Source organism: Temnothorax longispinosus, chromosome 7 (assembly GCF_030848805.1).
Source record: "Temnothorax longispinosus isolate EJ_2023e chromosome 7, Tlon_JGU_v1, whole genome shotgun sequence".
Classification (NCBI taxonomy): domain Eukaryota; kingdom Metazoa; phylum Arthropoda; class Insecta; order Hymenoptera; family Formicidae; genus Temnothorax; species Temnothorax longispinosus.
The window spans coordinates 12,224,537-12,252,201 of record NC_092364.1 but is presented as its reverse complement, the minus strand read 5'-3'; the positions used below and the strand labels follow the sequence as shown (position 1 = coordinate 12,252,201).

The 27,665-nt window shown below is 39.7% G+C and overlaps 4 protein-coding genes across 4 annotated transcripts; 2 read left to right on the top strand and 2 right to left on the bottom strand.

Moving 5' to 3' along the window:
* Positions 1-7,352: 7,352 nt before the first annotated feature.
* LOC139816157 (leukotriene A-4 hydrolase-like) lies at positions 7,353-11,247 on the bottom strand. Its single transcript, XM_071783527.1, has 11 exons — positions 11,150-11,247; positions 10,577-10,689; positions 10,354-10,505; positions 10,157-10,268; positions 10,021-10,089; positions 9,439-9,724; positions 8,934-9,280; positions 8,554-8,805; positions 8,145-8,455; positions 7,647-7,918; positions 7,353-7,490 (listed from the first exon to the last, which is right to left on the bottom strand). Exons 1-10 carry the CDS (start codon positions 11,196-11,198, stop codon positions 7,690-7,692), a joined length of 1,920 nt encoding a protein of 639 aa, XP_071639628.1. The 5' UTR covers positions 11,199-11,247; the 3' UTR covers positions 7,353-7,490; positions 7,647-7,689.
* A 2,686-nt stretch (positions 11,248-13,933) lies between these two features.
* Positions 13,934-16,211, top strand: LOC139816982 (uncharacterized). The gene is made up of 3 exons (XM_071784804.1): positions 13,934-13,953; positions 14,073-14,477; positions 15,311-16,211. The coding sequence occupies exons 1-3, from the start codon at positions 13,934-13,936 to the stop codon at positions 16,209-16,211; spliced, it is 1,326 nt and encodes a 441-aa protein (XP_071640905.1).
* A 467-nt stretch (positions 16,212-16,678) lies between these two features.
* On the top strand, positions 16,679-18,091 carry LOC139816981 (uncharacterized). The gene has a single exon (XM_071784803.1). The coding sequence runs from the start codon at positions 16,679-16,681 to the stop codon at positions 18,089-18,091; it is 1,413 nt and encodes a 470-aa protein (XP_071640904.1).
* Positions 18,092-21,412: 3,321 nt separating this feature from the next.
* LOC139816980 (sentrin-specific protease 1-like) lies at positions 21,413-22,024 on the bottom strand. Its single transcript, XM_071784802.1, has one exon. The coding sequence runs from the start codon at positions 22,022-22,024 to the stop codon at positions 21,413-21,415; it is 612 nt and encodes a 203-aa protein (XP_071640903.1).
* Between the last annotated feature and the right edge of the window lie 5,641 nt (positions 22,025-27,665).

Here is a 27,665-nt window from a genome sequence, read left to right as displayed (position 1 = left end):
ACTAAATTTGTTTCTTAGATGCAGTCTATGATTATAAATATTTTATGTATTTGAAAAAAACACCTACCTTGGTGGGATTCGAACTCGGGACCTCTGGATCGTGAGCCAACTGCCTTACGTGGTAGACTACTTCTTAATTTAATGTATGTGTTATACATATATAGTCTACATATGTCATAACCAGTGCAAATATATAATTTTTCAAAAATCATCTTAAGAAACAAATTTAATTTAAAAAGAGTAATAAAATTTTGAATTGGCTATATGATATAATATTATATTAATATTATATGATGAAAGAAGACGAATTGTACTTCCTACAATAATAATATTAGTCAAATAAAAAAGGCCTTCAATGTTTTATTATAGATATTATATTAATAATATCAGATTAATTATAATTATTAATTAATTTTGATATGACCTTTGAAAATTTGTGTATTAAGGGCTACTCAATAAGGTCCTGACTATTGCCTTATCAGGCTTGCCTGGTTATATATAACCAGGCATGCTTGATATGGCACCAGTCAGGACCTGATCTGGCATGCCGTAGTCAGGCATGCCTCATTCATATCTGATCAGGGCCGTACATGACAACAGGCACGCCTGAATAAATTTCTACTCGGGGTTGCGCCCCAGCGCCGGAAAACGACTCGGCTCGACGATACTGCGCAAGCGTAAAACGTATCGAGATGAACGTGAAGCCCGCCGGGAAGGTATTCTTCTTCCGGCTAGCGAGGCGTAGAGTTGCGTTCCTTCACCCGGCGTCGTATATTTATTCAATTGCTACGCGAGTGCAATCCGCCAGACTATTGAGTCTGAGACTGACCAGGACTATTACAAGGACGTCTCCGTAACATCAGAGGAGACATTGCAATCCGGATCAGAGGCGATTACAAGCACCTCTCCCGATATATACGACTGAAGGAAGGACGAACTTAGCCATTGCGACAAGGATTCGGAAAACGGACAAAAGCGGCCATTTTGGACATTGCGATGTGGCATCGTCATAAAGGAATGAAGCGGCCATCCTATCTATTGGAAAAGGTTCTTACGGTTTTGGTCGTTGACCATCATTACAATTATCAACGGCGGATGCAACCAGGTAACTTACGGTTTTGGTCGTTGACCATCATTACAATTATCAACGGCGGATGCAACCAGGTAACTTACGGTTTTGGTCGTTGACCATCATTACAATTATCACCGGCGGACGCAATCGGGTAAAATATCGAATTCGTGTAACTTAAAGATCACGTGCGGGATTAATCGGCATCTATCAATCGGATTATGATGAACGCAAGGTTCTCATAAAAGGCACGGAGCGTTGGATATCGTCCTCGCATTTGGCACGGAGCGAAGGATATCGTCCTCGCATTTGGCACGGAGCGAAGGATATCGTCCTTGCATAATACACGGGACAACGGATTGTATCCTCGCGTAAAGGATACGTAGCTAAATCTTATGGAACTAATTATCGGTCTGAGCTCAGTCGAATTAAAGTCAAGTCTACATGGTTGCAACCCGCGGATAAAGTCATTGATCTTCAATATGCAATTGTTTAACTTACGTTCTCGATGCAAATGTGAATCGAATCTTCACGTATAATTGCTAATATCTTAACGAATATTGCGATTTATCCTGTGGCTATTTGCCAATTATTAAAGTGTACGAAGCACTATATTACTTATGAAAAGTTACTTATCGTTTAATTTAGTTTGTTCTTCAGTTATTAACATATCTATATATTATTACTCGAAATACTTATAACCTGAATTACCATATAAGTTACTGTGTCAATTGATAGCTAGAAAGAACAATATATTGCAGTTACCGAATCTCACTCAATATTTATAAGAGCCTAAACCTTCTCTCGAATGCTTTACTTTGCATATGTTCATTTGCTTATACTTTAAGTGAGATATATATATACGAATTATGATCTACGACTTCTCAATTGACACAGTACTTCAATTTATATATGCTTTGTATAATATTGCTCTAATTATGTAACATGCGTTTTGAATCATATGTTTGACTTACAGGATCCTTTCTTGAAACAGAAACACAGATTGAAATCATTTGATTGTTTTCTCTGATTTAGATGCAAAAATAACAGACTTTTGTGTTCTCAAACTTAATCTTGATGAGAGATTAAATTCTTGTCGTTACATATGAGAAAGGATTATGCAAGAATAATTCACCAATATCTAATTTTGTGCTTATGCTATATGTTCTTGGTAAAACAGTTATTCCGATAAATGTGCTGATTATAATCTAACTGCCACGAAAATACACAATCTCTTTACCGACGTAACAACAAAGAAAAGTGTCGTTCCCTATTCTATAATTTCTAGAGCTCAGGTTCCTGCGCGAACTTGTACATTTCAAACAGTTTCATATATAATTGTTTAAGATTCGGTCAATTATTTCATTTTTGCTGTTCTTGCACAGCAACTGATTAAAACTTTGTAAAGTTTTTGTGGAGTTAATTTTACTGTTTCCATATACTTTTATAACTTTTGACTACCTTTCAAATAAATAATAATCGACAGAATCTGTTTTACTTTCCATTTCTTGCGATTTTTCCCATCCAACAGTTTTTCGTCATTTCTTCTACTTCAGATGTTCAAAGAAATATGTTTTTTTTTTAAGAAACGAAAAAATTGCTTACATGCCCTTGAAGGTTGTCTATTCGTCTTTCAAAATCCGTTGGAAATTTTAAAATCGGTGAATTTAATGAAAAACTACAGCATTTTTTATAAAAATAGTCATTTCAGCCCAATTTTTGGTTCTTTTTCTTGTTTTTCAAAATTTTTTTATTGTTTTTTTTTTACTATCGCAAATTGATGACTACTATCGTCTTCCCTATTAAACAACAAACAAAATTATCTATTATAAAGTTTTCTAAGAACATTCTGGAAATATTATACACGCGGTACAAGTTTGGGGTTATTAACACCCCAGTGAGTTATTCACGTATGAGAAAAATAAGTGAGTCTGTCTAGGGTTAATAAATAATAATTCGTCATCAAATTATAAGAATGTAACACAATTGTCTCTTATAATAATTATAATTATAGTTATAAATAATTATTATGGTTATAAATAAAATACAGTAATACACACGTGCACGTGCACGCGTGCTCACATATATGTATATGCATATGTGGATATAAGTACATATTCTCAATGAGGTGAATGTATTTTAAATATAAAATTGACTTCATTATATAATCTATCGTCAATAAGTGGATGTTTAATAAGATCAGTCGGCCACGTTATAAAATAACCTCCCAAAAATTCATTTATCTAAAACAGCTGATATATTTCGATACATATCCTTAATTAGTATGTTAATTTTATATCATGGAAGACCGGCGGTAATGTATATAATGTCTCGGAATCAGCATAATTGGAACAACATCTCAGGTAGCACATACAAATTGCTTTCAGATATTTGACCGCATGTAAAGTTTTATAAACAATTGTAAGACATTTCGAAAACGTTTCCTAAACAATACGTGTTACTTGGGATGTTTGTAATGCACAGCATATGAGATATACTTATAAGTAAACGAGTTTTAATAATGAACGATTAATAATATCTATTATAACTGGTTTTCTTTAATTTACCTTATCCAATGAAGATTGGGAGTATACATGATTAATTATATGTATTAATACTAAATTGTCTGTAGAAACAAGAGAGCAAATTTATGACTGAAATATATAACGAATTTTTATGAATTTAAAAACAATATATCTTTATACAAAATGATATTTGTACCTGGGTTTTACTTTATCAAAAAATTTCTAATATGTAATCAAATACTTTATCATGACATATTTTTCGCATGTCTCGCAACGATAGAATAAAAAATGTAAATTTGATCATTTTCTTTTATTTTTTCATCATAATTCTTTGATACTATTAAATCTAAATATTTACGAATAACAAAGAAATTTTCAGAACAAGCCAGAGATTTTAAAAGTGTACAATCAGATTTCTCTATATATATATTTGAAACACTTTATCCCAAGTAGCATTTTCTGCTGCTAATAAACCATTACAATATGTCCATTCCTTCCACCAAGGTAAAAGACTATGTCAGAAAAAAAAGTAAATTAGTAACGAAAATTATGCTTTTACTCTTGCATCATTTGATCTAATAATTTATTACGCATTGCATAAACATACATATGTTACACAAATATAAAAGCTATACTTCTATTATTAGAAATTAAAAAATAGTAAAAATACCTCTTTTCTTTCTGTAACAAATGTATTCTTAATTTAAAATAAGACTGTTTCCTGCACTCAAAAGAATTGAATTCCATTTTCTGAAGAAGTTTATCCAATATTCTTATCATTTTGCTCTACGAATCATTAAGAAACATAAAGAGATTACATTGGTTGCTTATTATATTAGGAAAAGCATGATGTGTATTATGTACATATTTAAATGAAAACTTTCTTATTTTCATGAATCAGGCATAATTAGAATTATTTTAGAAGTTATTATTTGTATTTGTATTTGAACTATTTGCAGTGTATGTTTTGTAACAAGAAATGTTTATAATATTACTTAATGTGACATATTTGCATAAAAGCTCATCAATTCAGTAATACATAACAATTTTCATTCCTTTGAAATTAAGTAGATGCGTATTGAAAGAATACAATGAATTCGAGTCTATGCAAAACATTTTATTTTATTAAAGTACCTGTTACTTAATTAAATTGATTATCACAAGATTGCTTACAAAAAATATAATTTTTTTTTAAATTTTATTTAGAATTCTATGCAGAGTACACAAAAATTATTTAACCACATATTTAATAAATATTTTAAAACAAATAAAAACAGTCAGAAGAACGTTACTCAATTTTTAAGTTTGACGTGACAGCGTATAGCATTCTAATGTTGATCATGTTAATCATCATAGATCATTTCTACGAATTTTATGTATCAAGTAATAGAATTTTTTATTATTGTAGGTCAAGATTTTTTGTATTATATTTTATTTATATTATATTATAACATCACAACTTGCATTTGCTGAGTAGGAGAGAACGTGCTTTCTTATTACTTTGTCCATAGTAAAGTTTCTATAATATAATGCAACTTTTATAATGCAACACATTTATATTTCTTACTTTGATGTGGGTTTGGTAGAGTGTTTAATACGATGATGTAAAGAGAACGATCTGAGCGTCCTGGGAAATCTCCGAGAACTGACAAAGGTATATGTATTATAATAAGTACTTTATGTTAGTGTCAACACACGTGTAAATAAAATACCTAACAAAGACAGTTAGAAGTTAGAACGATATAAATCTGCCGGGATATCAAAATGTAATGCCAATGTTTCTTATTATTCACATACCTACATGTGTGTATTATATAACTCGCACATGTATATAGTATACTTATTCCGCTTTGTGTCAAGTCACGGATTGTTTAGACGAACTATTTCAAACGCGATCGTGAGATTTCGTGGATTTCTCGGAATTTCAGACGTCGCTAATCGACGATCCATCGGCTATGATCTTTCTCCGAACCGATGTGGCTATCACTTCTAATCTTACTGTCGCGTCGCCTCTAACATTCTGACTACTAATACGAGATGTTGCCCGCAAGTTGTACAGAGAAATAAAGAAAAAGTCTTACGAGAAATCGCCTGATGACTTCAATTCGCCTGCCCTCCAAGCGAGCCTTAATTGATTGCATTATTGTCAACTTGAAGCATGTGCTTTCTTTGCGTCGCTCAGGGAAGAAAATACTTGATATTTACGCGCAAAGAGCGAACAAAGCAGACAATAAGAAACAAAAATAAAAAATAGTAAAAATAAAAACATAGATATATACAACATTGTTGAGATTTCTATAAGTTTTGATAAAGGTTGTGTAATGATTTTATATTAATTCGAGAAGAGGGAGAGAAATATTTTTATCATCTTGAAATATACAATATTTAAATACTTTAACTTTGCAAATATAGAAATTTCAAAAATTTAGAAACAATGAAAACGCCGAAAACAATTATATTTGTAAAAAAATAATTTGGAGGTAGTCAAAATTGTAAGAATCTTGAAGGTATTAAAATACTATTGACATGTACCTTATAACTGCATATATGATAAGTATTCTGTAAAATAAGAGATAGGTATACTATTTACAATTCCTCAATATATGAGCGATAAACTCTTGATATATCTCTGTTTAGGGACTAATTAATCAATGTTTCAGTTATATTTAAATTTACTGAGTAAAAATTTATAACGTTTGTTATGTGATTGTTAATGTGGATAATGATATTGTATGTGCTGTTTAAAATTTACGTTTGTCTCGACGTTTATCAACAGGTTGACATTATGTATATCGGTATGATATATCAGATCGTCAAATGGAAATCGGCTTATGTGTGACCTAAAATTTTTAATATGTAACACTATTTATTTGTAAACCAAAACAGTAAGCATTAGAAAATATTTTTTACAACATTACAGTGTGATTCGTCGAAATTTACAACACAGCGATTTTCTTATGTGATAATTATGTGTATTGTGTTTTAATTAGTAATTGTTTTTAATCTTTCTTTTTTTGTAGTTATATTTATACATAGGTACTATGTCTTAATTTCTTTGTCTTTTTTTGTAATTATAATTATGTGTATTATATCTTAATTTTTTTCGGTTTTGTAACTCTACACTGAAAATGGTTTAGTACAAATCGAAACGTCTGTAGATTATTTTATCACAAATACAAATTTTACAACGCTAACACCTCGTTGCGACTTAATGCTCATTATCATTAATTAATTTGTTACTCTTTTGAGCATTAAATATTTAATAATTTATTCAATTTTAGCGCACAAATTCGCTGGAATGCGAATCATTTTGCAATTTATTAGTAATTTAAATCTAGCAAACGACAATCGTTATTAGGATCATCATATGGATATCAGAATCAGTAAGCGATAACGTCATAGGTGTCGCGAAAATGATAGACAATGAAAATTGATCCTAATATATTACAAATTAAAAACTAAAAATATTTAACATTAGTAATATACATTATAAATTTATCTCAAATTCAAAATATGAAATAACAATTCTTTTACCCTATTTAATAATTTTTTAAATCAAATAGACAAAGTAAAAGTTATGATAACGCAACAAATCAAGGAAATAACAATGAGAATTTATTTACATAAATCCAAGATTCAAACTTCTTGTCAAGAGTTGATTTCAATAATACGCATAGTCCATTTTGTAAGGAGAGTGAAATTTAGACACTTATGCAGATATATCTATATTACATACAAAAAATTACATTACTACAATTAATTACATGCATGATATTCTGTATACAAAAAAATTTTTTTATTTTTACAAATTTATACGATTTTTGATGATTTAACGTGGAATTATCATCGTGCTTCACAGCGAACCGAACTACCTCCAATCATTGGCTCTGCAACTGCTGACATTTTAAATTTCAACGATGTTATCTTATATAAAATGCGTGCTAAGGAATTAGTTTTTACTATATTTGTTTTATAGAGAATTTAATATTTCTCAAGCGTTTCTTTCCATATAATAAATTAATTATTTTATATTACAGTTACTGATGACTCACCTTGTAAAGAAGAAAATTAAGTTAATTATTAACCAGATAATTATCAATTTAGATGTAAAATAGTGGCCAATTTTTTCTGGGTTTCATATAACATCTTGCCTTTATTGTAAATATATGTTTTGATCGCTATTGGACGCATTTCCGTCCACTCGTACAAATATTGAAATATATCACATGCATAATCTGGCGAACAATTTTGACTGGCAAAGTACAAAGCTGATTCCACTTTTCCAACCCATCGAACTTTAATGCACAATAGCAGCCAAAAACATCTGCGATATATGCGTTTTACGTTAAGTAATAGTTTGTTAATCTGAATTAAGATGTGCGTCGCGCTTACAAAAATTTAATACCGTAAGTGATTATTTGACTAGTGATTAATTACTTATTCTGAGCATTAAAAGCACTGTTAACATTGCTTTTAACACTAAAAATAAGTAATTAATTACTAGCCAAATAATCATTTACAGTATTAAAATTTCTGTAAAAGATATTTACCGTATTTTAGCATTTTGGCAATCAAAAGCGTAACGACATGAAATTAATCTCAGTTTGTGTATGGTCAAACTTTCATAAGAAGTATGTAGGCTGCTTAAAAATATTATTTTTTCAGCGTCACAAGGGTGCCTTTCATCTATTAACATAGGAGGTATTCTATCGGTTTTACAATTCCATTTAACCCATCTATCCGCTAAGTCGGAACATTTTGTTTCCCATTTAGTCATTCCCGATGCGGATGGAAACAATGGGACCATAAGTGGAGAAACAATATCGTAGAGCCATTTGCCCAATGTAAGATCATATAATATCTGAAAACAACAGTAAAGTGATTATTTTTAAAAGCTAAAAATATGAATATTAGTGAAAGTGTAGTTTGTAGAGTTTGTACGTATAAAAGACATATTACCTTCTTTTCTTTCTTGCCAGAAAAATATAGATACAAGTACTTTATCCAATCTTGAGTGTTTATACTTTTAAAGGCAAATTTGAGAAAATAAGATTTAAGAAATAGTTCAAATACCGAAGACTTTTTTAATTCTAACATGTACTCTAGATGAGTTAAGAGCACGCATCCCCACTCATAAGGCACGTATTCAGTAGCTTCATAAGGCAACAAATTCGTCAAATTGGGTTTTAAGCACTTTAGCGAGTCAAATTCCTATAATACAATTTTAGAAGCTAATACAGTAAAAATGCAAGAATGTGTGTATAATATAAAATCTTGTTCTTTAGTAACATTATTTATTACTTTATTTCTTTGATCTAATCAATGTTTATATACCATACCATTTTTCGCAGATCTTCTAGTCCCTCGCACTGAAGAAAATTCTTAATGTCATGTTTAATCTCTGGTAATATATGTGCCTTGTGACGCTCAGAAAATAATATCTCTGTTAATAGTTCGCTTTCAATTTTTCTACTTATAAAAATGTTGAAACTCTTATTTAACCACAAATTCTCATAATTGCAACACGTAACTAAATTTCCTGTCCAGCTCTGTGAGATGTTGCGAGCAAATAAACCGACACAAGTAAAATCTCCATAAAGTAGAGTCGGTGGAATAAATATCACGCATGGACATTCTATTTCGAAATGGGCGATACTTCGTGGAAGCACACATATATCGTATCTTTCTATAGAGACATCATTTTACATGTAATAGCAGAAAATAATAACAATATGCAAAAAAAGAGAAATTATAATGCGCAATAATAAAATTCATTAATTGCATGTAGAAATTTAAATAAACCAAAAGGTCAACAAGTTTAGTCATAATATACTTATACTTTACCCCAAAAATAAAATCCACACATACTTTCGGCAATCTCCAACATTCTTTCAATCTTACTAAAATTTGTCTCAAACGTATCGATACTTTCGCGAATAAATTTGCTTTCGGCGAATATATTTGATTTTGCATTAAGTTTTGTTTCCTCTAGTAAGCCCACAGCAATAATCACCGCATGTGATGGTACCGGATTCATTTGATGGAATTCATATACGTTTAGTTCCCCACTCTCGTATTCATTATTCAAAATTGCGGACATTACAACTCTATAATTTTTTGGTACCGAAATCTAAGAAATAAAATTTAATAGACAATGATTATGAATGAAATTGATATTTTATTTAAATTCAACTAAAAGTGTATACAAAAATTTAATTTTTAAGAAAATAAATTTTAATATTTAAAATTATTCAAATGTTTTCTATAGATACTTAATCACTTTTTGACGAATTAACGAATTATATTTTATTGCAAATTTTTACCACTTTTATCAATAATGTCAATAATGTCAATCAATTGTATGTCGTTTCATATAAATGAATAAGTATGGAATGCATACAAATACTACTGTGATAAAATTCTTACCTTAGCGGTGTACGTAGATTTGACAGACGGTGTATCCTGGCAGGGAAACCATGCTCTAGCATATATTAGCTGAAAAATAGACATCTTTACATAATCTATGTTAATATAGAAAAACGTCTTTGTTTAGCCAGTTTACCTTGTTGTGAGACAGTAGAAAGTGATGTTTACCATCGGCAGTTTGTGCAGGTATTAGCCAATGTAATGCAGGAGAGTTTTCAGTTGTTTTGTATTCAATCTGAATTTTACATCTGAAAGTACGCATTATGGGTGTATTAAATTCTTAAATTAATAATCGTTAGTAATTATATTTTTCGACAAATCTTTTATACTTACTCAGGGTTAAAAGTGTAAATATCAACAGCTGGTGGTAACTCTACGCAAAATAAACTTCCAAGGACAGAACATTTTACAATGCGATGACGTAAAGGCTTTCCATCGAGCACGTTTGTGACACTTGATATAACAAGTTTGAGGATATCTAAAATCTAATTATTCGATATTACATATTAATAACAGACAAAATTATTGTTTGATACGAAGGAAAACATTTACTTACTATTTCACTAGCCGAAGGTTTCCTTTTTATCGTTAAAATCGCTTTTCCTTTGAGAACTTTGTTGTCAAAATCCACAATCAATTCTAAATTGGTATTTTTTACACGTGCCAATTCTTATAATTCAAAAGATACAGAAATAAAAAAAACATGAGTAATAAGTAATAATATATAGATATAATGAATAAGTACATGACAAAAAATAATAATAATAACACAGTTGAAATGAGAATCATTATGGTAATAACGTGTACGATATATTATTTGTAAAATGCACACAATTTTCAGATTTTTATGCTAATTGTAAGAGCAATATATTTTATGTATTCAATGAAATGCGTAGAATGCTATCTGTTAATTAAAACTGCATCGAACGAATAATCTAAATACTTTTAAAAATTATAAATTTTTAAAAAGCTAAGTATTATATATAATATGTGTGCAACAGTTTCGTCTTTCAAACATCTTAATAATTTCCGCAAATATTTCTTATTCTATTTCTTTAAGAAGAAAATAAATAAATAAACTTGAAGTTTTATATATTATGTTTATGTAGACAATTAAATAATTAAATACCTGATTCCGCAAAAGAATGTGGATCTATAGTAGATCTTGAAAAATCCATTTTAGGACAGATACGTTATAGCCTTTCCAAATGACTTGCGGTAATAGATCTTTCTGCCTGAACTGATCGCACAAAGGTACAGTATTACTCTTAACTCCTACCCGTTTTCCTTTGTTTGGCATATTCTGTTTATTATAATGTCCGATGTCAAAGCAGAGCCGTACGAAGAGAAAACTGCACCTGGGGTATAGCGTGAATTTTACTCTTCCGCAATTGAATAAAAGTTTGACTGGTAACAGACTTTGCCGCCGGTGCCCGGGGCCTTTTTTGCTCCTTCTCTTCGCACGTTCCTCTGTCAAAGTGACTGCTTCCTCGCGCAAAAACATATCCGAATTAAGTAAATTTAAAAAATCAAACTGTCATAGACTTGGTTTCTTCATTTTTTTAATACTTAGATGCACTCTTGCTTTATTCTAAATAGATAGACAGTGAAAGAATTGATGATTAAGAAAGTATTTTTCCTGTCCGTGTGCTTAATGCAACGGGTATAATTAGCTCTTGCGTTGAATTTTTAATCTTCTGGGTAATGGACCACTACGTCAATACCACTGCGTTAAGTTCGTTTTCGTGAAGAGGGTTATAAGTCAACTAAAAACCATGTGTTTTTATCCTGCTTCAAAAATTATGCTTTACTAGATATGCGCACACATATAGTCGACACAAAATATTTAACGTAATTTTAAGTAATTGTCGAATATTCTATTCCATGGATCACAAGTTAATTATGTACTGATAAACGACTGATATGTTACAGTTCTCCGTTGCTCACATTCAATCCTGCAGTCATTCACATAAACACATAATCTGAAATTGATCGGAAAATTATATGTTGAGAGATGTCGTAAAATTTAAACACATAAAATTTATCTTAATTTAAAACCATACAAAGAAGTATTGGATGCGTGCAAAATCCGTAAAAAGAATTTATACTTTCCATAAAGACATTCCTGTTTACCATATAATTAACGCTATAGAATCAATTTTCATTGTCTATAACTTTCGCAACAGATATGACATATTATTACTTATGGATTCTGATGATTCTATTAATGATTGTCGTTCGCTATATTTGAATTGATAAAAAAAATCTGCGATGTAAAATTATTCGCTTTGCGGTGTATTCTATAATCAAATAAAATATGACAAATAATTTTTTTCAAAAATAACTTTTTTCGCAACTATTAAATATTTTATACGTTGAGGCAAAAAGAAGCATAAAAAAGAAATCAATTAAAATCTTGACTTAAAGCAATGCTAAGGAGTAATATATTAATGTATATGAAAGAGTATGTGGAAAGAATGAATACATTCAAAGAATTTTACATTAATTTGTATTGGAAAACGTCATAATCAAAATTTTGTCCACATGTAAATAATTTGCATATGATTTATTTTACAATAGTACAATAACACTTCAATCAGATTTGTATTACAAGCGATTTCGCGCAGATACATGCAGCAAAGATTAAATACAATTGTTTTATTTAAACAGTTGCAGAGCCAACAATTATAGGTAGTTCAGTTTGTTGTGACGCATGACGACAATTCCCGTTGGATCATCAAATAAAAAAACATAAATTTGTTGTAATCTAAAATTACAACGAGTAATTATTAAATTATTTATAATAAAATTATAGAATAGTCTTTCGAAAGACTTCAAGGAAATTGTCTTTCGAAAGACTCCTCAATTTACGCCGACGCGGACGCGGAAGTTCATCAAGCTTCCGCGTCAATCGAACTATTGCGAGATGCATAGGAATGTGCGACAACGCATTTCGACAATCGCGGAACCGCGGGAGTACAGCGAGATTGCGAATGCGCTCGGTCACTGACCGACCTCATTCGGGGGACCGTCGAACCCGGCAGAAAAGCGCCGACAGGGCATAACTCAAAACAATATAAGGGACCGTCGAAGAAGCCGCGACGGAGAGTAATACACCGGAGACTCTGCCCGTGACCGTTCTCGTAAGTCGTGTCGCGAAGGTTTACATTATAACAAAGCGCGTGCGAGTTATAGTAATTGTGAAAGGCAAATATAAGTGTAAGTTAGTGAGTGTAAAAGGGGCGCTGAAATAAAGTAAAACGAAGTGAAGTTCATTTAACGACGCCTACACCCCCGTTCCACCTGCGAACCCGACCGCTTCCTAGTCTGCCCGCCTATGCTTACCGAGTCCCAACTCGTAAGGTCAAGAGATCCCAAAAATAATAAACGTTTTGCCGTAAGCCGTCACCAACCGGCGACGCGGCATAACATAATTTGGTGGCAGCGGTGGGATTGACCAAAGCACCAGGACAACTAGGAAAGACAACAGCAAGCCTGCCTAAGGTACGCAAATAATGTCTATCAGTTAACGCTGAGTACGACTAACAAGGAAGGAAATAAGTACGGTGGAACACCTGTGGATTGACCAAGAATCAGATCGACCGGCGGAAATAACCAAGGTACAGAGCGACCAAGGTATCCACAACGGTACTGAGCCAAAAGGGATCGATCAAGGCATCCTCAAGGACACCAAAGGGCGAAAAGAAAATAAAAGGCCAACACCCAAGGCCAAGTGCAAAGCAGCGGACGACGCCAAGCAGCGGACAACGCCAAAGCAACGCCAAGCAGCGGACGACGCCAAGCAGCGGACAACGCAGAAGCAGCGAACAACGAGAAGCAGCAACTGCGTTCGACAACCAGCATCTCACTCCACGCCAGGGCCAGCCGCAACCAACGGAGCCTGCGAGCGACCATGCAAGCCGTACTTCTAATGTAAGTCGAGAAAATTTAAAATTGTACTACGCGTGAATGTCGGGAGAAAATAGTCCTCCCCGAACGCCAATAGCCAATGCGTTGTGGTTAATCAACGAATTTTCACCACGGGTAAATAGTCCGCGCGCGACAACACAAGCGACTTTAGATAACGTTCGTGTAGCATTAGAAACGCGACACTCGGACAGCGAAACCGAGTTACCGGAAAACGTTGTTACTGAGCGCGAGTTTCCGTTTGGTGAGATTGACGAGAGTTTATTCTCAAACGACCCCATTGACCGGACGGACGAAAAACCGCGTAGAAGCAGACCATACGTTAGCCGAACCCCTAGCAGAGTATCCTTGCGACGAGAATTTTCATTAACCTTTTACGAGAGCGATACATTCGACCCTAGCGAATACTATCGGGAAAACGGCGAAGAGACGCGAACGGAAAAACCCCTATTAGAAGAACGCACTCACACAAACCAGCCACAAGCGCAAGTTAAGGAAATCGAAATGGCACAATCACAATCTGACGCACAGTACGCACCGCTATCTGCGGAAACGCACGACGTAAGAGAAATATACAATTTATTACGGGAAATGCAGAAAATGCAAGAGGAATCGCGTATGGAAATGCGTGACGAAACGCGCGAATTACGAGAACGGTTAATAACACTAGAAAATAGTGCACGAAACGGCGACCAAGTAGGAGCCGGAAACGGAAGATATTCGAGCGAAAATTACGGACGGACGGAACACGATATAAGAAATCGGCGTAGTTCCATACCGAATGCTATAACGTTAAAAGAAGCACGAAGCATGATCCCTGAGTTCGATGGGACGTCGCGACAAAAATTACAAGAGTAGTGTATATATGGGAGTTCCACCCCGGGAGCTCCGAGGGGGGGTGAGGAAGGGGGTATCGGATTACGCGGGGGGGTGCGGAAGTGAGGGAGGGGGGTATTGGATTACGCGGGAAGGTGAGGAAGGGGGGGTATCGGATTTCGCGGGGGGTGAGGGGAAGGAGGGGTGTCGGGTTACACAGGGGTATCGAATTTTGCGGGGGTGAGGGGGAGGGGGGTATCGGGTTACACAGGGGTATCGGATTTCGCGGGGGTGAGGGGGAGGGGGGGTATCGGGTTACACAGGGGTATCGGATTACGAGGGGAAGGGGGAGGGGGAGGGTTGACCTTGGCATACCACCGGGATGACTCACCTGGATGATTCACCGGGATGACTCACCGGGATGACTCACCTCGCGCCGCTGGTCCGCGCCGCTGGTCCGCGCCGCTGGTCCGCGCCGCTGGTTGGTTGCCAGAATAGCGCAACTCGAGGGTGTGAAGTTGCGATTGGAAAGACAATTTATCCATAGCGGTGGTGATTATGCGAACGCCGGTACCAGTGGCGACACGCGCGCGGCAAAACTCGTATGGCGAGAGATCAACGCCGCGTTCAAAAAGCGTATAATAACCGGTGCGGTAATTAATATAGACCATATAGAGCCGCGACAGTTTTTGGAAGACGCCTGCAGCGTAGTGTGCAAGCAAGTGCGAGACATTATAAAAACACATAACTGTGTCAAAGTGAACACCGCGTTCAACGGGGAGTTTGTGGCGGGTGATAAACGTGACAATAAGAGTATATGTACAAATAACATAGAACTCTGTCGTACATCGCACTTGCGCGAGTGGTACGAGCTACATGTTATCGAGCCCACATTAGCGAAACTCGAGGAGTTCCAGGAACGCGACAGTGGGTGGGCGTTGACTCGAATCCTCAATTTGACGGTGAGCGTCAACAAGTACAATCCTTTGCGCGCGGGGTGTCACTTGGAATTGCCTAAAGACATTAAAGTGAAGAACGCGGTGATCAATGTGCTGTCTATGGACAATGCGTGTTTTGCATGGTCAGTGGTAGCCGCCTTGCATCCAACTGAAAGACATTCAGAACGGGAATCTTCATACCCGCATTATTCAACGGTACTGAATGTACGAGACATTGAGTTCCCAATGACGTTGAGTCAAATTAAAAAATTCGAACGACTCAACAATATATCCGTCAATGTCTATACCATCGAGGGAAAGAAGACTTCAAACGTTCTTCCAATACGGCTTACCGACCGCACGAGTGTTAAAAAACATGTGAATCTGCTGTACGTGCCAGATCCGCGAGACAACAATGTTGGACATTTCGCGTGGATTAAGCATCTATCCCGTCTCGTGAGCTCACAATTGAGCAAGCATCATGGTCAGAAGTACATTTGTGATCGGTAAGTACTTATATTTTTTAATAATATATATATATATCATTTTTATATTTTATGTATAAAATTTATATTTATGATTTTTTTTGCAGATGTCTTCACTACTTTAGTTCGAGCGACAAGTTGCAGTCTTACACTGTGGACTGCCGAAAGGTAAACGACTGCGCTATCAAACTACCGAGTGAGGACAACAAGTGGCTGTGCTTCAAGAACCACAGCAGGAAAGAGCGACTTCCCTTTGTGGTATACGCCGATCTGGAGTGTGTGCTGCAGAAGACACAACCGGAGACGGAACACGCGTCATACGCCTATCAACATCATCGGGTATGTAGTATAGCATACTACGTACAGTGCTCGTACGATGAAACGTTATCAGCGTATCGATTTCGTCGCGATAATGACTGCGTCGCGTGGTTCGTCGAGGAACTCAAAGGATTGGCGCATCGCGTAAAAAACATATTGTCCGACATTGTCCGCATGGTAGATCTAACGCAAGACGAGTGGGAGACATTTCACAGCGCGGCGCAATGTCACATATGTGAAAAACCGTTCGCGCCAAATGATAATCGTGTACGCGATCATTGCCACCTAACTGGGCGTTACAGAGGTCCAGCACACTCGACGTGCAATCTGAATTATAAGGATTCTCACTTCATCCCAGTAATATTCCACAATCTGTCGGGCTATGACGCGCATTTCATTATCAAGGAGATAGCTGCCGCGTTCGAAAGCAAGATTGATGTACTGCCTATAACAAAGGAAAAATACATCTCATTTACTAAACACGTGAAAGACACCACGGAAAGATCAGATTCGCGAAACGATATAAAATTAAGATTCATCGACTCGTACAAATTTCTGAGCGCGAGTCTCGCAAAATTGGCATCCTTCCTAGATAATGATAAATTAAAAATTATACGTTCAAAATTTTCCGCGTTATCCGACGACGATTTCAAATTATTGACGCGAAAAGGTGTCTTTCCATACGAATACGTGGACAGCGTCGAAAAGCTGGAGGATACGTGTTTACCGCCGCGCGATTCATTTTACAGTTCCTTGACCGGTGACACCGTATCCGAGAGCGATTACGCGCACGCCGCGAACGTATGGCAGCGATTCTCCGTTCGAACCCTGGGCGAATACAGCGATCTATACCTGAAAACCGATGTCTTGCTGTTGGCCGACGTGTTTGAAAATTTCCGCGACAGCTGCGTCGCGAGTTACGGACTTGATCCCGCGTACTACTATACTTTACCAGGCTTTACGTGGGACGCCATGTTGAAACATACGTGTGTCAATTTCGAACTGCTGACCGACATTGACATGGTTATGTTTATCGAACGTGGTATTCGCGGTGGTCTGAGTCAATGTTCCGGCAGATACGCGCAGGCCAACAACAAGTACATGCAGTCGTACGATTCATCGAAACCGTCGTCGTACCTAATGTACTTCAATGTCAACAACTTGTACGGCTGGGCGATGTGTAAACCACTGCCCTACGCGGAGTTTCGATGGGTCGAAGACGTTTCGAATTTCGACTTTAGCGCGATCGCTTTGGATTCGCCTACGGGCTATATTCTCGAGGTCGATCTCGAGTATCCGCAGGATAAACACGACGCGCACACTGACCTACCGTTCTGTCCGACGCGCGATAAACCGCCCGGCAAACGGCAGGACAAACTTCTCGCCACGCTGCACGATAAGAAGCGTTATGTTATTCATTATCGCAATCTGCAGCAGTGCCATGCACGAGCCATGGCCTTCACGTCACTAAAATACATCGCGTATTGCAATTCGCTCAATCTGAGTGGTTCCGCGCTTACATCGAACTCCATACAAAATTTAGAACATTGGCCAAAAATGAGTTCGAAAAAAATTTATATAAATTAATGAATAACGCAGTATTCGGGAAAACGATGGAAAATGTTCGCAACCACGTCGATGTAAAATTATTGACGAAGTGGGACGGACGATACAACGCGGAGGCAATGATCGCGCGACCGAATTTCCACAGCAGGAGCGTGTTTTCGGAAAATCTGATAGCTGTCAAACTGCGCAAACTCGAGGTGAAATTCGACAAACCGATCTACGTCGGCATGTGCATCCTCGACTTGTCGAAGGTGTGCCTATACGAATTTCACCACGAGTACATGTCTCCCCTGTACCTCGTGTAGAATTATGTATACCGACACGGACAGCCCCAGTAAAACAGGAACGTCACATCCACGTCGAATCACGTAATTTCGTCGAATCCACGTCGAATCCACGTAGCAATAACGTGGATCCACGTACTGTTTTTATCGGGAGTTTGATTTATCATATCAAGTGCGACGATGCGTATAAGAACATGAAACATGATATAGTCAGGTTCGACACGAGTGACTACGCGGTAGATAACGCTTACAGTATGCCTCTCGTTAATAAAAAAGTGCCGGGCTTGATGAAGGACGAAAACAACGGGGCCATTATGACCGAATTTGTTGGACTTAGGGCATAAATGTACGCCTTGCGAGTCGATGGCAAAAAAGACTGTAAAAAGGCGAAAGGTGTTAAAAGCAACGTCATGGCGCGTACCATCGCGTTCGACGACTACACGCGGTGTCTGAACGATGAGATCGAAATGACTCGACCGCAGTCGTGCATACGATCAAAAATGCACGAAGTGTACACTATTTGCGAGACGAAAATCGCTCTGAGTCCGTACGACGATAAGCGATATATCGTGCCGAATTCGACCGATACGTTGCCGTGGGGACATTATCGCATACCTTTATCATAGTAGTTATCATAATATAAAAAACAGTGAAGATTCATGTACGTATGTAATATAATGTATGCATGTATGTATGTAATGTATGCAATACATGTAATAAAATGTATGTACGTATGTACTGTGACGTTGCGGCTCGCCGCACCGTCGCGGCGCCCCGCCGCCGTCACAAGGCGCGGAATTTCGCGCCCAGGGACGGACCAGGGAGGCAACGACGAGATCTCCAGGGGTCGTATTTAATCGCGTTTCCGCATTCTGATTACCTTCTTTTGTTTTTATGCAATGTAATACGCGCGGCACCTCACCCACACCACGGCAAACTTTCGAGGGAGTACTTGGCGAAGGAAATCAAGGACGATCGATAACCAAGGAGGGGTGGCAAACACGGAAGCAGCAGAGATCGCGGGCTGGCGAGAGCAACGCGGCAGGCGGGCGGCACGTGCGGCAGCGACGGACGAGGCCGCCGATAGCGGGGCCCCAAGCGCTTGGGTAAACACCCGGCTTCAGCAAATGATCTCCACAAAACACCGACCCACGGAGTGGCTGGCCACCGCCCCAGGGTCAAACCGGAGGCACACCGGCATGAGCGAAGTTCCGTCCGCCGCTAAGGACAAAAATTTGAGGAGTCGCACGCCGCCGAGGGACCGTTGCCCGCCCCCGAAGGATCTCGTATCGACAGCACTGCGCCGGGACACCGCGGGCTTGCAAGCTCGCGCCCGATTGGCTCGCGCGCCCCTCAGGAAGGGGTACCGTATCGATTCCGCAATCGAGCGGGTTTAGCGTTTCACTCTCTGGTCGTCCGTCGGCGAGATAATACGTTAAGATACGCGATAGCCACCCCGAGTCGGGTATTTCGAGTTTGTCTGGCGGATCGAGGATCGTTGGCAGAAGGTGACGGCGAGGAGCCCAGGAGGAGGCGTATCACCGGTGAGGTTGCCCGTAAATCGCGATATGTAAAGCCACAACACCGCCCTCCGGTGCACGCTCTCGCTCGGGATAACGCATGTCAAGATCGAGTGTAATTTCGCGATCGATAACAAGAGCGAAGGGCCTCGGGATGATATCGTGGCCGCGGAACCGTGGTACAAGCGTTATGGCGAATCCCTGGAGGTCGCGATAGGCGTTAATGAGTTCGATATCGCGAGTATATTGCGTTGTCCTCGCGACCTTGGTGTACGGCCGCATACGGGCCGGTATTTCGTCCATTGCGTTACCGTTTCTTCGCGTCGGGAAATTCTTGTGTTCGAGCGTCGGTGTTAGCGTATCGATTTGTGTTCGGATCTCGTTATTACGGGTTGATAATTGTGCTCTCGCGTTGAGAAACGTTGCGTCCGGTATTACTTGCGTACGTCCTATGGCGTCCCTGCTCGCGACCACCTCGAATTTTGCGTTGGGACGTCGATGGCATTGTTAATTGCGGTCGAATGTCGTTCCCGCCGATTGATTAATTATGTTAGACTTGTACTCGCGTTAAGAAATTACCGGCGTTCACACGTTTCGTGCGTTTAGATGTTACTTGCGTAGTTCTTCATGGCGTTTCGTGGTTATTAGCGATATCGCGACTCTAGTATTTTGCGTTGACCGATATTCCGCCTCATTGGAGAACCGCATTAATCCAGTATTTTGCGTTAGTTATCGTATTCTTTGCCTGGTTAAATGACTCGGCGCCTCCCCGTTGCGCCCGAGCAGAATCACTCGCGTTAGGTTAAGATATCATTGCGACTGAGTTTTCGTACGGTTTTCGACTCGAATTATTAATTGTTTGAGAATAGCGCCTTCAGCGTGTTTATTAGAGACTCAATTAATACTCCGTGGGTGTCTCGCGTCCGCCTTAATATTATTTCGGTTAGATGAATCCAGACACCCCGCCACCGGCTATTCTTGATCTATTTATTGAAGTTATCTTGTGTTTGATCGAAGCCGGATGGATACACGTTGTTATTTTTTCGACAACCAGTACTCAATAAATGTTACTTTCTTTGTTATCTGACTGAGTATGAAATTAACGTGTCACCCCGCCGAATATCGCGCTGCCCTTCGTTAACCCCGCCCGTGATTAGGTCAAGCTAGCCGATTCCACGCACCTCCACACTTCGTTTTGCGTCTCGTTTAGGTTTTTGCGATTTCGTGGACGCGAATGTACGCGTCTGGCGCCCAACATTTGGAACATTTCGTGGAGTATCGGAGGTGCGAGGAAATCACTGGAGAGGCCAACCATCCCGCTCTCCTAAGTCCTTTTGATCCGGCACACGTCCCGGAGCGGTCCGGGAGTGCAAAAAGTCGTGACAGTACATATGAATAATGTATGTACATATAAATATATATGTATGTAATGTATGTATGAATGTATGTATATATGTACGTATATGTATAATGGAAGAAATATTAATCAAGCAGACTTTTATATTTTATATTATAAACATTTATTCAATAAAAAATTTTTATACAATATTTCCATTTATTACTTCTCTAAACATTTTGTTCCTAAAGTACGGCATGTCGTTCTGAGTAAACGTAATTTTTTTATTTGCACAGACATACTCGGCGAACATGCAAGAGAATACACCACAATCGCTGCCGTTCGTCTGTTGCGGAATGTTCATAGCGGAATAAAATTCCCAATCACTTATATCATAAGATTGTTTCTTTTTATCAAGACTCTCATTTTGTAAATATAGTTTTAGCGTAGCCAGACATTGCGAATTATCACCGCCCATACTGTCGTAATAAACAATCGTTTTATCGCGGAAATCTACTATTGACATACACCAGTAAACGTTCAGATGTATAGGGATAATAATAAGATCCTGCGCAAATATGTCCACCTTCCTGGTCCATCGCTTCAGAGACGAGTGACCGCTCGACAGAAGTTTCGGGTAAAAGAACGTGTTCATTGCGTGAACTTTCGGATACTTGTTCGAAGATGTACCTCTGGCGATCAGCAAATTCATATAAAAATTAATAACTTCGTCGTTGAGCCAATTTAAGTCGACCATCGTGTGAAGATCCTTTTGCGTGAGCTTCAGCCCGAAACCTTCCACAACCACCGCCATACTGTGGAAACCCTTGGCAAAAAAAAGTATGGTGTTATAAAATTATGGTGTCACAAAAAGTATGTCACATCACATTTCAATAATTTCAAATAATAATAATTTGCACATTTACCAGATGAATTGCTGCACAGATGAATCGCTGCACATAGATTGTTAACTGTTTCGATCCCTCCACACAGATTTTAACTGTTTCGATCGCTGCACACAGATTTTAACTGTTTCGATCGCTGCACACAGATTTTAAATGTCTCAATCAATGCACAGATTACCACAGTATCACCGAGGTGTTTAAGCTCTCAAATCATACTACTATGGCTTGATGCATCCCTCATTATATACCCTTTGCCTTCTCTCTCGCTCCAACTGAATCTTGATCAATTTTTTTTATCTGTTTTGCATTTCTTCCTTTGTCTCACGTACTGCGTCGTAAAAAAATAGTATGAAATAGATACGTCTACGCAATAACACCCCTTTTCTTCAAGAAAAAAAATGTGTTTATGGCATTACGATGAACACGAAACTCACAATAGTAGATAACGTATTATATTAGAAAGGATATTAATAAAGGTATCGTATATATTTCAAACATTTTATATGTTGCATACGTCTTACATATTTTTATACAATGGATATTTTGTATTTAATATTTTTTTACATAATTTATTTTTTCATATGTTTTAAAAAATACAATCTGCACGAATTAAATAACATTGTTCTTGTGTATCCAAGAGTTGTGCGATCCATCGAATCCCAGCCATTTCACGTAAACCTCGTCGCCCCTTCTGCGCAGTACTTTCTCCACGAGATACACGTCAGGATAAGTCGCGCGATGCAACTCGTACTCGTAGAACGCTCCAGCGACGGATTTTCCACGATAGTCCTCGAGTAGATAGGTTACGGGATTGGTACGCTGCACTTTAACGATCTTAAACACCTCGGTGGTCCAATTCGGCGTGTAACCTTTCTCGAAAATTGTCTTGTATTTGCTGACGCGTACCGAGTCGCCCGCTTTGAACTTTGCCGGGCCCGCGATCTTTATCGCGCTGTACACCGTAGCCCAGAGTCTTTCGGCGATCGCGGGGGTAACGTCGACGGGTCGCATGCCGATCGTTCGATGCTTGCTCGCGTTGTAATCCGACACGAGTCGCGGCAAGGCGTCGACCCACTTGTAATTTCCATTGAGCGTAAACATCTTCCACATATTGTTTTTTAACGTGCGATTGAATCGCTCGACAACCGATGCCTTCATCACCGAATACGTGGAATAATGATTGATGTCGTGTTTTCTCACGAGACGTTGCACGTCGGTGTTGTAAAATTCCTTCCCCATGTCGGTTTGTAGATTACTAGGGCACCTCTCGCTATCTCGAATTATCTCAGCGATAGCGTCAGCTGTCTCGCTGCCACCTTTACCCTTGAGCGGCACGGCCCACGCATACTTGCTCAACACATCGATGACGGTAAGTATATAGTGGTAGCCTCCGTTGAAACGTGAGTACGGGCGCATCTCAACGATATCAGCTTGCCACAGATCGTCGTACCCTCGCACTATGACGTGTCTGCGGGGAAAATTTCTTCTCGCCGGTGCGTGCAATTCGTCCACCAACCGTCGCTTTTCGATATTTTTATCCACATCGGTCGATTTTAACGGTCTCATGTTCGGTTAGCGTTTCGTTGACTGTCGGTCGTCGTTCTTCGGCTGTATGTAACCGTTTCTGTTTATGTTTCTGCGTCGTTCATCGCTGTTTCTGAACCGCTCAGAAACCATATCGAGCCGTTCTCGAACCGTTCGTTGTCGTTCGTCGTTGTCAGTTAACTGCTTCTTACCACTCATCATCGTCGTCGTCGTCGACGTTCTTTAGCCGTTTGTAGCCTTTCCTGTCTCCGCGTAGTTCACAGCTGTTTTTAAACCGCTCGTAATCGTTCCTAACCTGTTTTTGAACTGTCCGACAACCGTTCTCGAGTCGTTCGTTGCTGTTCGTCCCCGTCGTTAATTAACCGTTGCCTCTCTTCACTCGTCGCCGTTCGATAGTCGTTTCTGCTAAACCGTTTGTCCATTGTTGTTCGTTGTCGCGTCTGATTCAACGATATTTGCACGTCGAAGCTTGTTCACCGCAGCCTGTAACGCTCGCACGTCCTTCTCGAACGCGGTAAGCTTCTCGTCTGACTCTTTCCGTTGATCTGTCAAACTTTTAACGCACTGATCCACGTATAGTTTGTTAACCGCGTCACCGTCAGTCTCAGGTTGCGCTACGCGACGAATCTTGTGCGACCTTGCGTCAAAGTCCGTGGCGGTGCGACACAGAGCGTTGTCGCGCACGAAATTTCTCACTAATCCGCTCCACCGATAATGATAGGAAATGGCATTCGTCGCGTCTTCGCGTTGCTCGAACAATCCAAATTTATTGATCGGCATTTCGACATCGATTGAACCGATCGCTGTCGCGCCGTTTAATTTATAATAAGTCCAGCCTCGCGAAGTTCCTCGATGATCGACGTGATCTCGTTGTCGTGGGCATTGTTGCCAGCTTGACGCGAAGCGTCGAGCAATCGCAGACGATCCACCAGCTCGTTGGGGTCATCCCAGTGCACTTAGTCGATCTTATTGTCGGTTAGCGTCATCGCGCGAGGCGCGAATAACCCCTTTCCGGATTTTTTCTTCTTGGATTCGGTCGACATCAACGGTGCGATTACCTGTGTATACTTGTATCCCACGTTGCCCTTTAGTCGCTTGTTAGGATCGTGTTGGAATTTATGAGCACTCGTTGCCAACAGTATGCTCTTGTACATACTTTTGCATATCGTCTTCCGTGTAGATATCGTAATCGGGTACTCTCTTAAAGATCAATTCGTAAATACCGGGTGTGCCGGCGTATCGTACGCCGTCGATATAAATGTTATCCGCTTTGTCCACGTCAAAACGTTTATTACCGAGCATCAATTCATTATTGCCAAAATAAACGCCGTACGCTATGTCCATCGTTGGATAGGCGGTCAAAACCTCTGCGATGTAAATTCGGCTCATTGGACCCAAGTGATCTTCCAACGATTCTATAAACCATTGTCGACCCTCCGACGTTTTCAACCGTTTATGAACGGTTTTCCTGATCGAGTCGTCCGTGGTTTCAAAAACATTCGCGGTTTCAAGAAATTCGGGACTTGTACGTTGCACGGTTTGCGTCGGTGTAGAGGTTATCGGTGTAGAGGTTATCGGTAGTACTGTCGATTGATTAGATTTACGCGGTGTCAATGAAAGATCCGACCAGGAGTCTAATCTCCTCCACCCTGCGCTGTTGAACGGATAGCGGTTCGATTTTCACGTCAGCGTCGCTCTCCGTTGGCTCCTCTTTTTTCACCGCGGTCAAGCTCGAGTTGTCGACTATCTTTTTCAGTGGCCCGATGAGGGGTTTAAAGTGCGTGTCCAACTCAATGTCCTTCTCGATCTTACCGGTCTTCAAAGCGCGAAGTTTCTTGCGAATCGAATTACTCGTTTTCGCAATATCTTTTACGATCTTCTCGCGCTCGCGAATCGTCTCGCCCCCGTCGATCGCAGCCATCGTGGGGGGAAAAAAACAAAGCAGAGTGTCGATCTTTCTCTGTAACGCTAACGTTGTTTCACCTTCGACAACGTATCGGCAACGACTGACCGCTTTTGCGGTATCGCGAACACGTTAAATCCTTTTCTGTATCGCCCGTTCGAAAGCGCGCTGTCCTTGTCTATCACTACGAATCCGTACTTGCATTGCCAACAATCGTGGCACAACGAGCAAAATTCATCGTACAACATGTCGGTATTTACGTGATCGTTGTACACGTGTTTCAAATTAGTGCCATCCTGTTTGAACAGGATCAGCAGATTCGCGTTGTCGCGTATCAGATGTTTCGGTATTCTCGCATACGTCTGACAAAGATAAAAGCAGTCGACGCTCGAGTGCCTGCCCATTGAGAAATACTCTCTCACAGTATCTTGCTTATCGCACGCCACGTCGTCGAAGACGAATATCGAGTTTGGACACGCGTCGCTCGGTGGAATGACGTCACTGTTATTGGAGAAGGTGTAGTAGCCGATTTCATCGATCGATGTCAATAAATTCTCCAGATATCGATATTTCGGTTGTTGCAGCGATTTCGAGTACACGTACACGTACACGTACACGTACACGTTCTCGAAACGTACACCGTGCGGATTTTTCAGCAAACTTATCAGAACGTTGGTTTTACCGCAATTCGAGGGACCGCACATGATCGCACGTATAGTAGTCGGCAGCATCGTACCGTGTCTGCGCCTATCCGCGTTGCCCTCCATCTACCGTGATCTGTCGTCGCAATTCGTCACGCGAATCGCTAACGGTTGTCGCACAAATCTCATTTTTTTCCCTCACACTTTGTACGACTGAATCGAACTTTATCGTTCGAACGTCTATTTATAGGCGAGCGGAACCGCGAATCGCTCAGTCGCACAGAGACCTTCGGACATTTGCGATTTTAGCGCCGAATGCGGCAAATGTCAACGAAAATAAAAAAAACAGGTAGAGGTCTGTTTAATCGCGCGATAGGTGCACTTCCGTTCGAACTGCACATTCCCGGCTATCAGTTTTGCGGTCCGGGTACTCGTTTGCAAAAACGATTGGCTAGAGGTGATCCGGGTGTAAATTCATTGGACGTAGCGTGTCGCGAGCACGATATAAACTATTCGCGTAACAAAGGCCTCACCGAGAGACACGCGGCGGACAAGATACTCGCCGAGAGAGCGCTAGAACGCGTCATCGCGAGAGATTCGGCTCTCGGAGAGAGGGCAGCCGCTACAGCCGTCTGGGCTGCCATGAAGGCTAAGACGAAGCTTGGAATGGGCTTGAAATCACGGAAAACACGAACGAGGAAAAAGTCGACGAAGAAACGGATACTTCCAACAGCGAAACGAGGCGGCGTGTTGCCAATTCTACCGTTATTGGGAGTTCTCGGTTCTCTGGCCGGCGGAGCGGCCGGAATTACAACGGCGATGAACGCTAGCAAAGCCGCGCGGCGACAGCTGGAAGAGACGCAACGTCACAATCGCGCCATGGAAGGTCGCGGACTTTATCTCGCTCCGTACAAATATGGACAAGGACTGTATCTCGGCCCGCACAAACGCGGGCGAGGAGTAGCGTTGAGGATTAAAAAAAAAACGTCAAAAAAGACGTTAAATATGCCCACGGGTATTACGACTAACGTACAATTGAGTCGACTGGCAAGGCGAATGCGCGTACCGTTCTTCAGAGGTGTTTTCATGCGTGATTCGTTACCGATCGTCGATGGCATACGTCGAAACGAGAGCGGTATCGTGAATTTGGACGATGCAGCGGGCCCCGGTACTCATTGGGTAGCGTACGCCAAGAGGGGAGATGGAGTCGTATATTTCGACAATTTCGGCAATCTTCGACCACCGAAAGAACGGGTGCGATATTTCGGACCGAGCGTGATGAAAATTGAGTACAATCGCACGTTTCATCAGCGATACGATCAGAGCATCTGTGGACAATTATGTTTGCAATTTCTCCGAACGATCGACGACGATCGGCGCTAATTTAAAACCTGACGACGCGCCGTGTGGAGACTCAGTGTTCGTCGAACAGCTTCCGCCGACATGTCAATAACGTTCACG

Excerpts from the sequence above, each read along its gene's own strand:
- LOC139816157 (XM_071783527.1), bottom strand. The coding sequence starts at position 11,198 with ATGGATTTTTCAAGATCTACTATAGATCCACATTCTTTTGCGGAATCA. Across the intron at positions 10,269-10,353 it reads ATTTACACTTTTAACCCTGA|ATGTAAAATTCAGATTGAAT; the intron begins GTAAGTATAAAA and ends GCGTACTTTCAG. Across the intron at positions 10,090-10,156 it reads TTCTACTGTCTCACAACAAG|CTAATATATGCTAGAGCATG; the intron begins GTAAACTGGCTA and ends TCTATTTTTCAG.
- LOC139816982 (XM_071784804.1), top strand. The coding sequence starts at position 13,934 with ATGCAAGCCGTACTTCTAAT. Across the intron at positions 13,954-14,072 it reads ATGCAAGCCGTACTTCTAAT|TCCGCGCGCGACAACACAAG; the intron begins GTAAGTCGAGAA and ends ACGGGTAAATAG. Across the intron at positions 14,478-15,310 it reads CAATCACAATCTGACGCACA|CGGTGGTGATTATGCGAACG; the intron begins GTACGCACCGCT and ends ATTTATCCATAG.
- LOC139816981 (XM_071784803.1), top strand. The coding sequence starts at position 16,679 with ATGGTAGATCTAACGCAAGACGAGTGGGAGACATTTCACAGCGCGGCG.
- LOC139816980 (XM_071784802.1), bottom strand. The coding sequence starts at position 22,024 with ATGGCGGTGGTTGTGGAAGGTTTCGGGCTGAAGCTCACGCAAAAGGAT.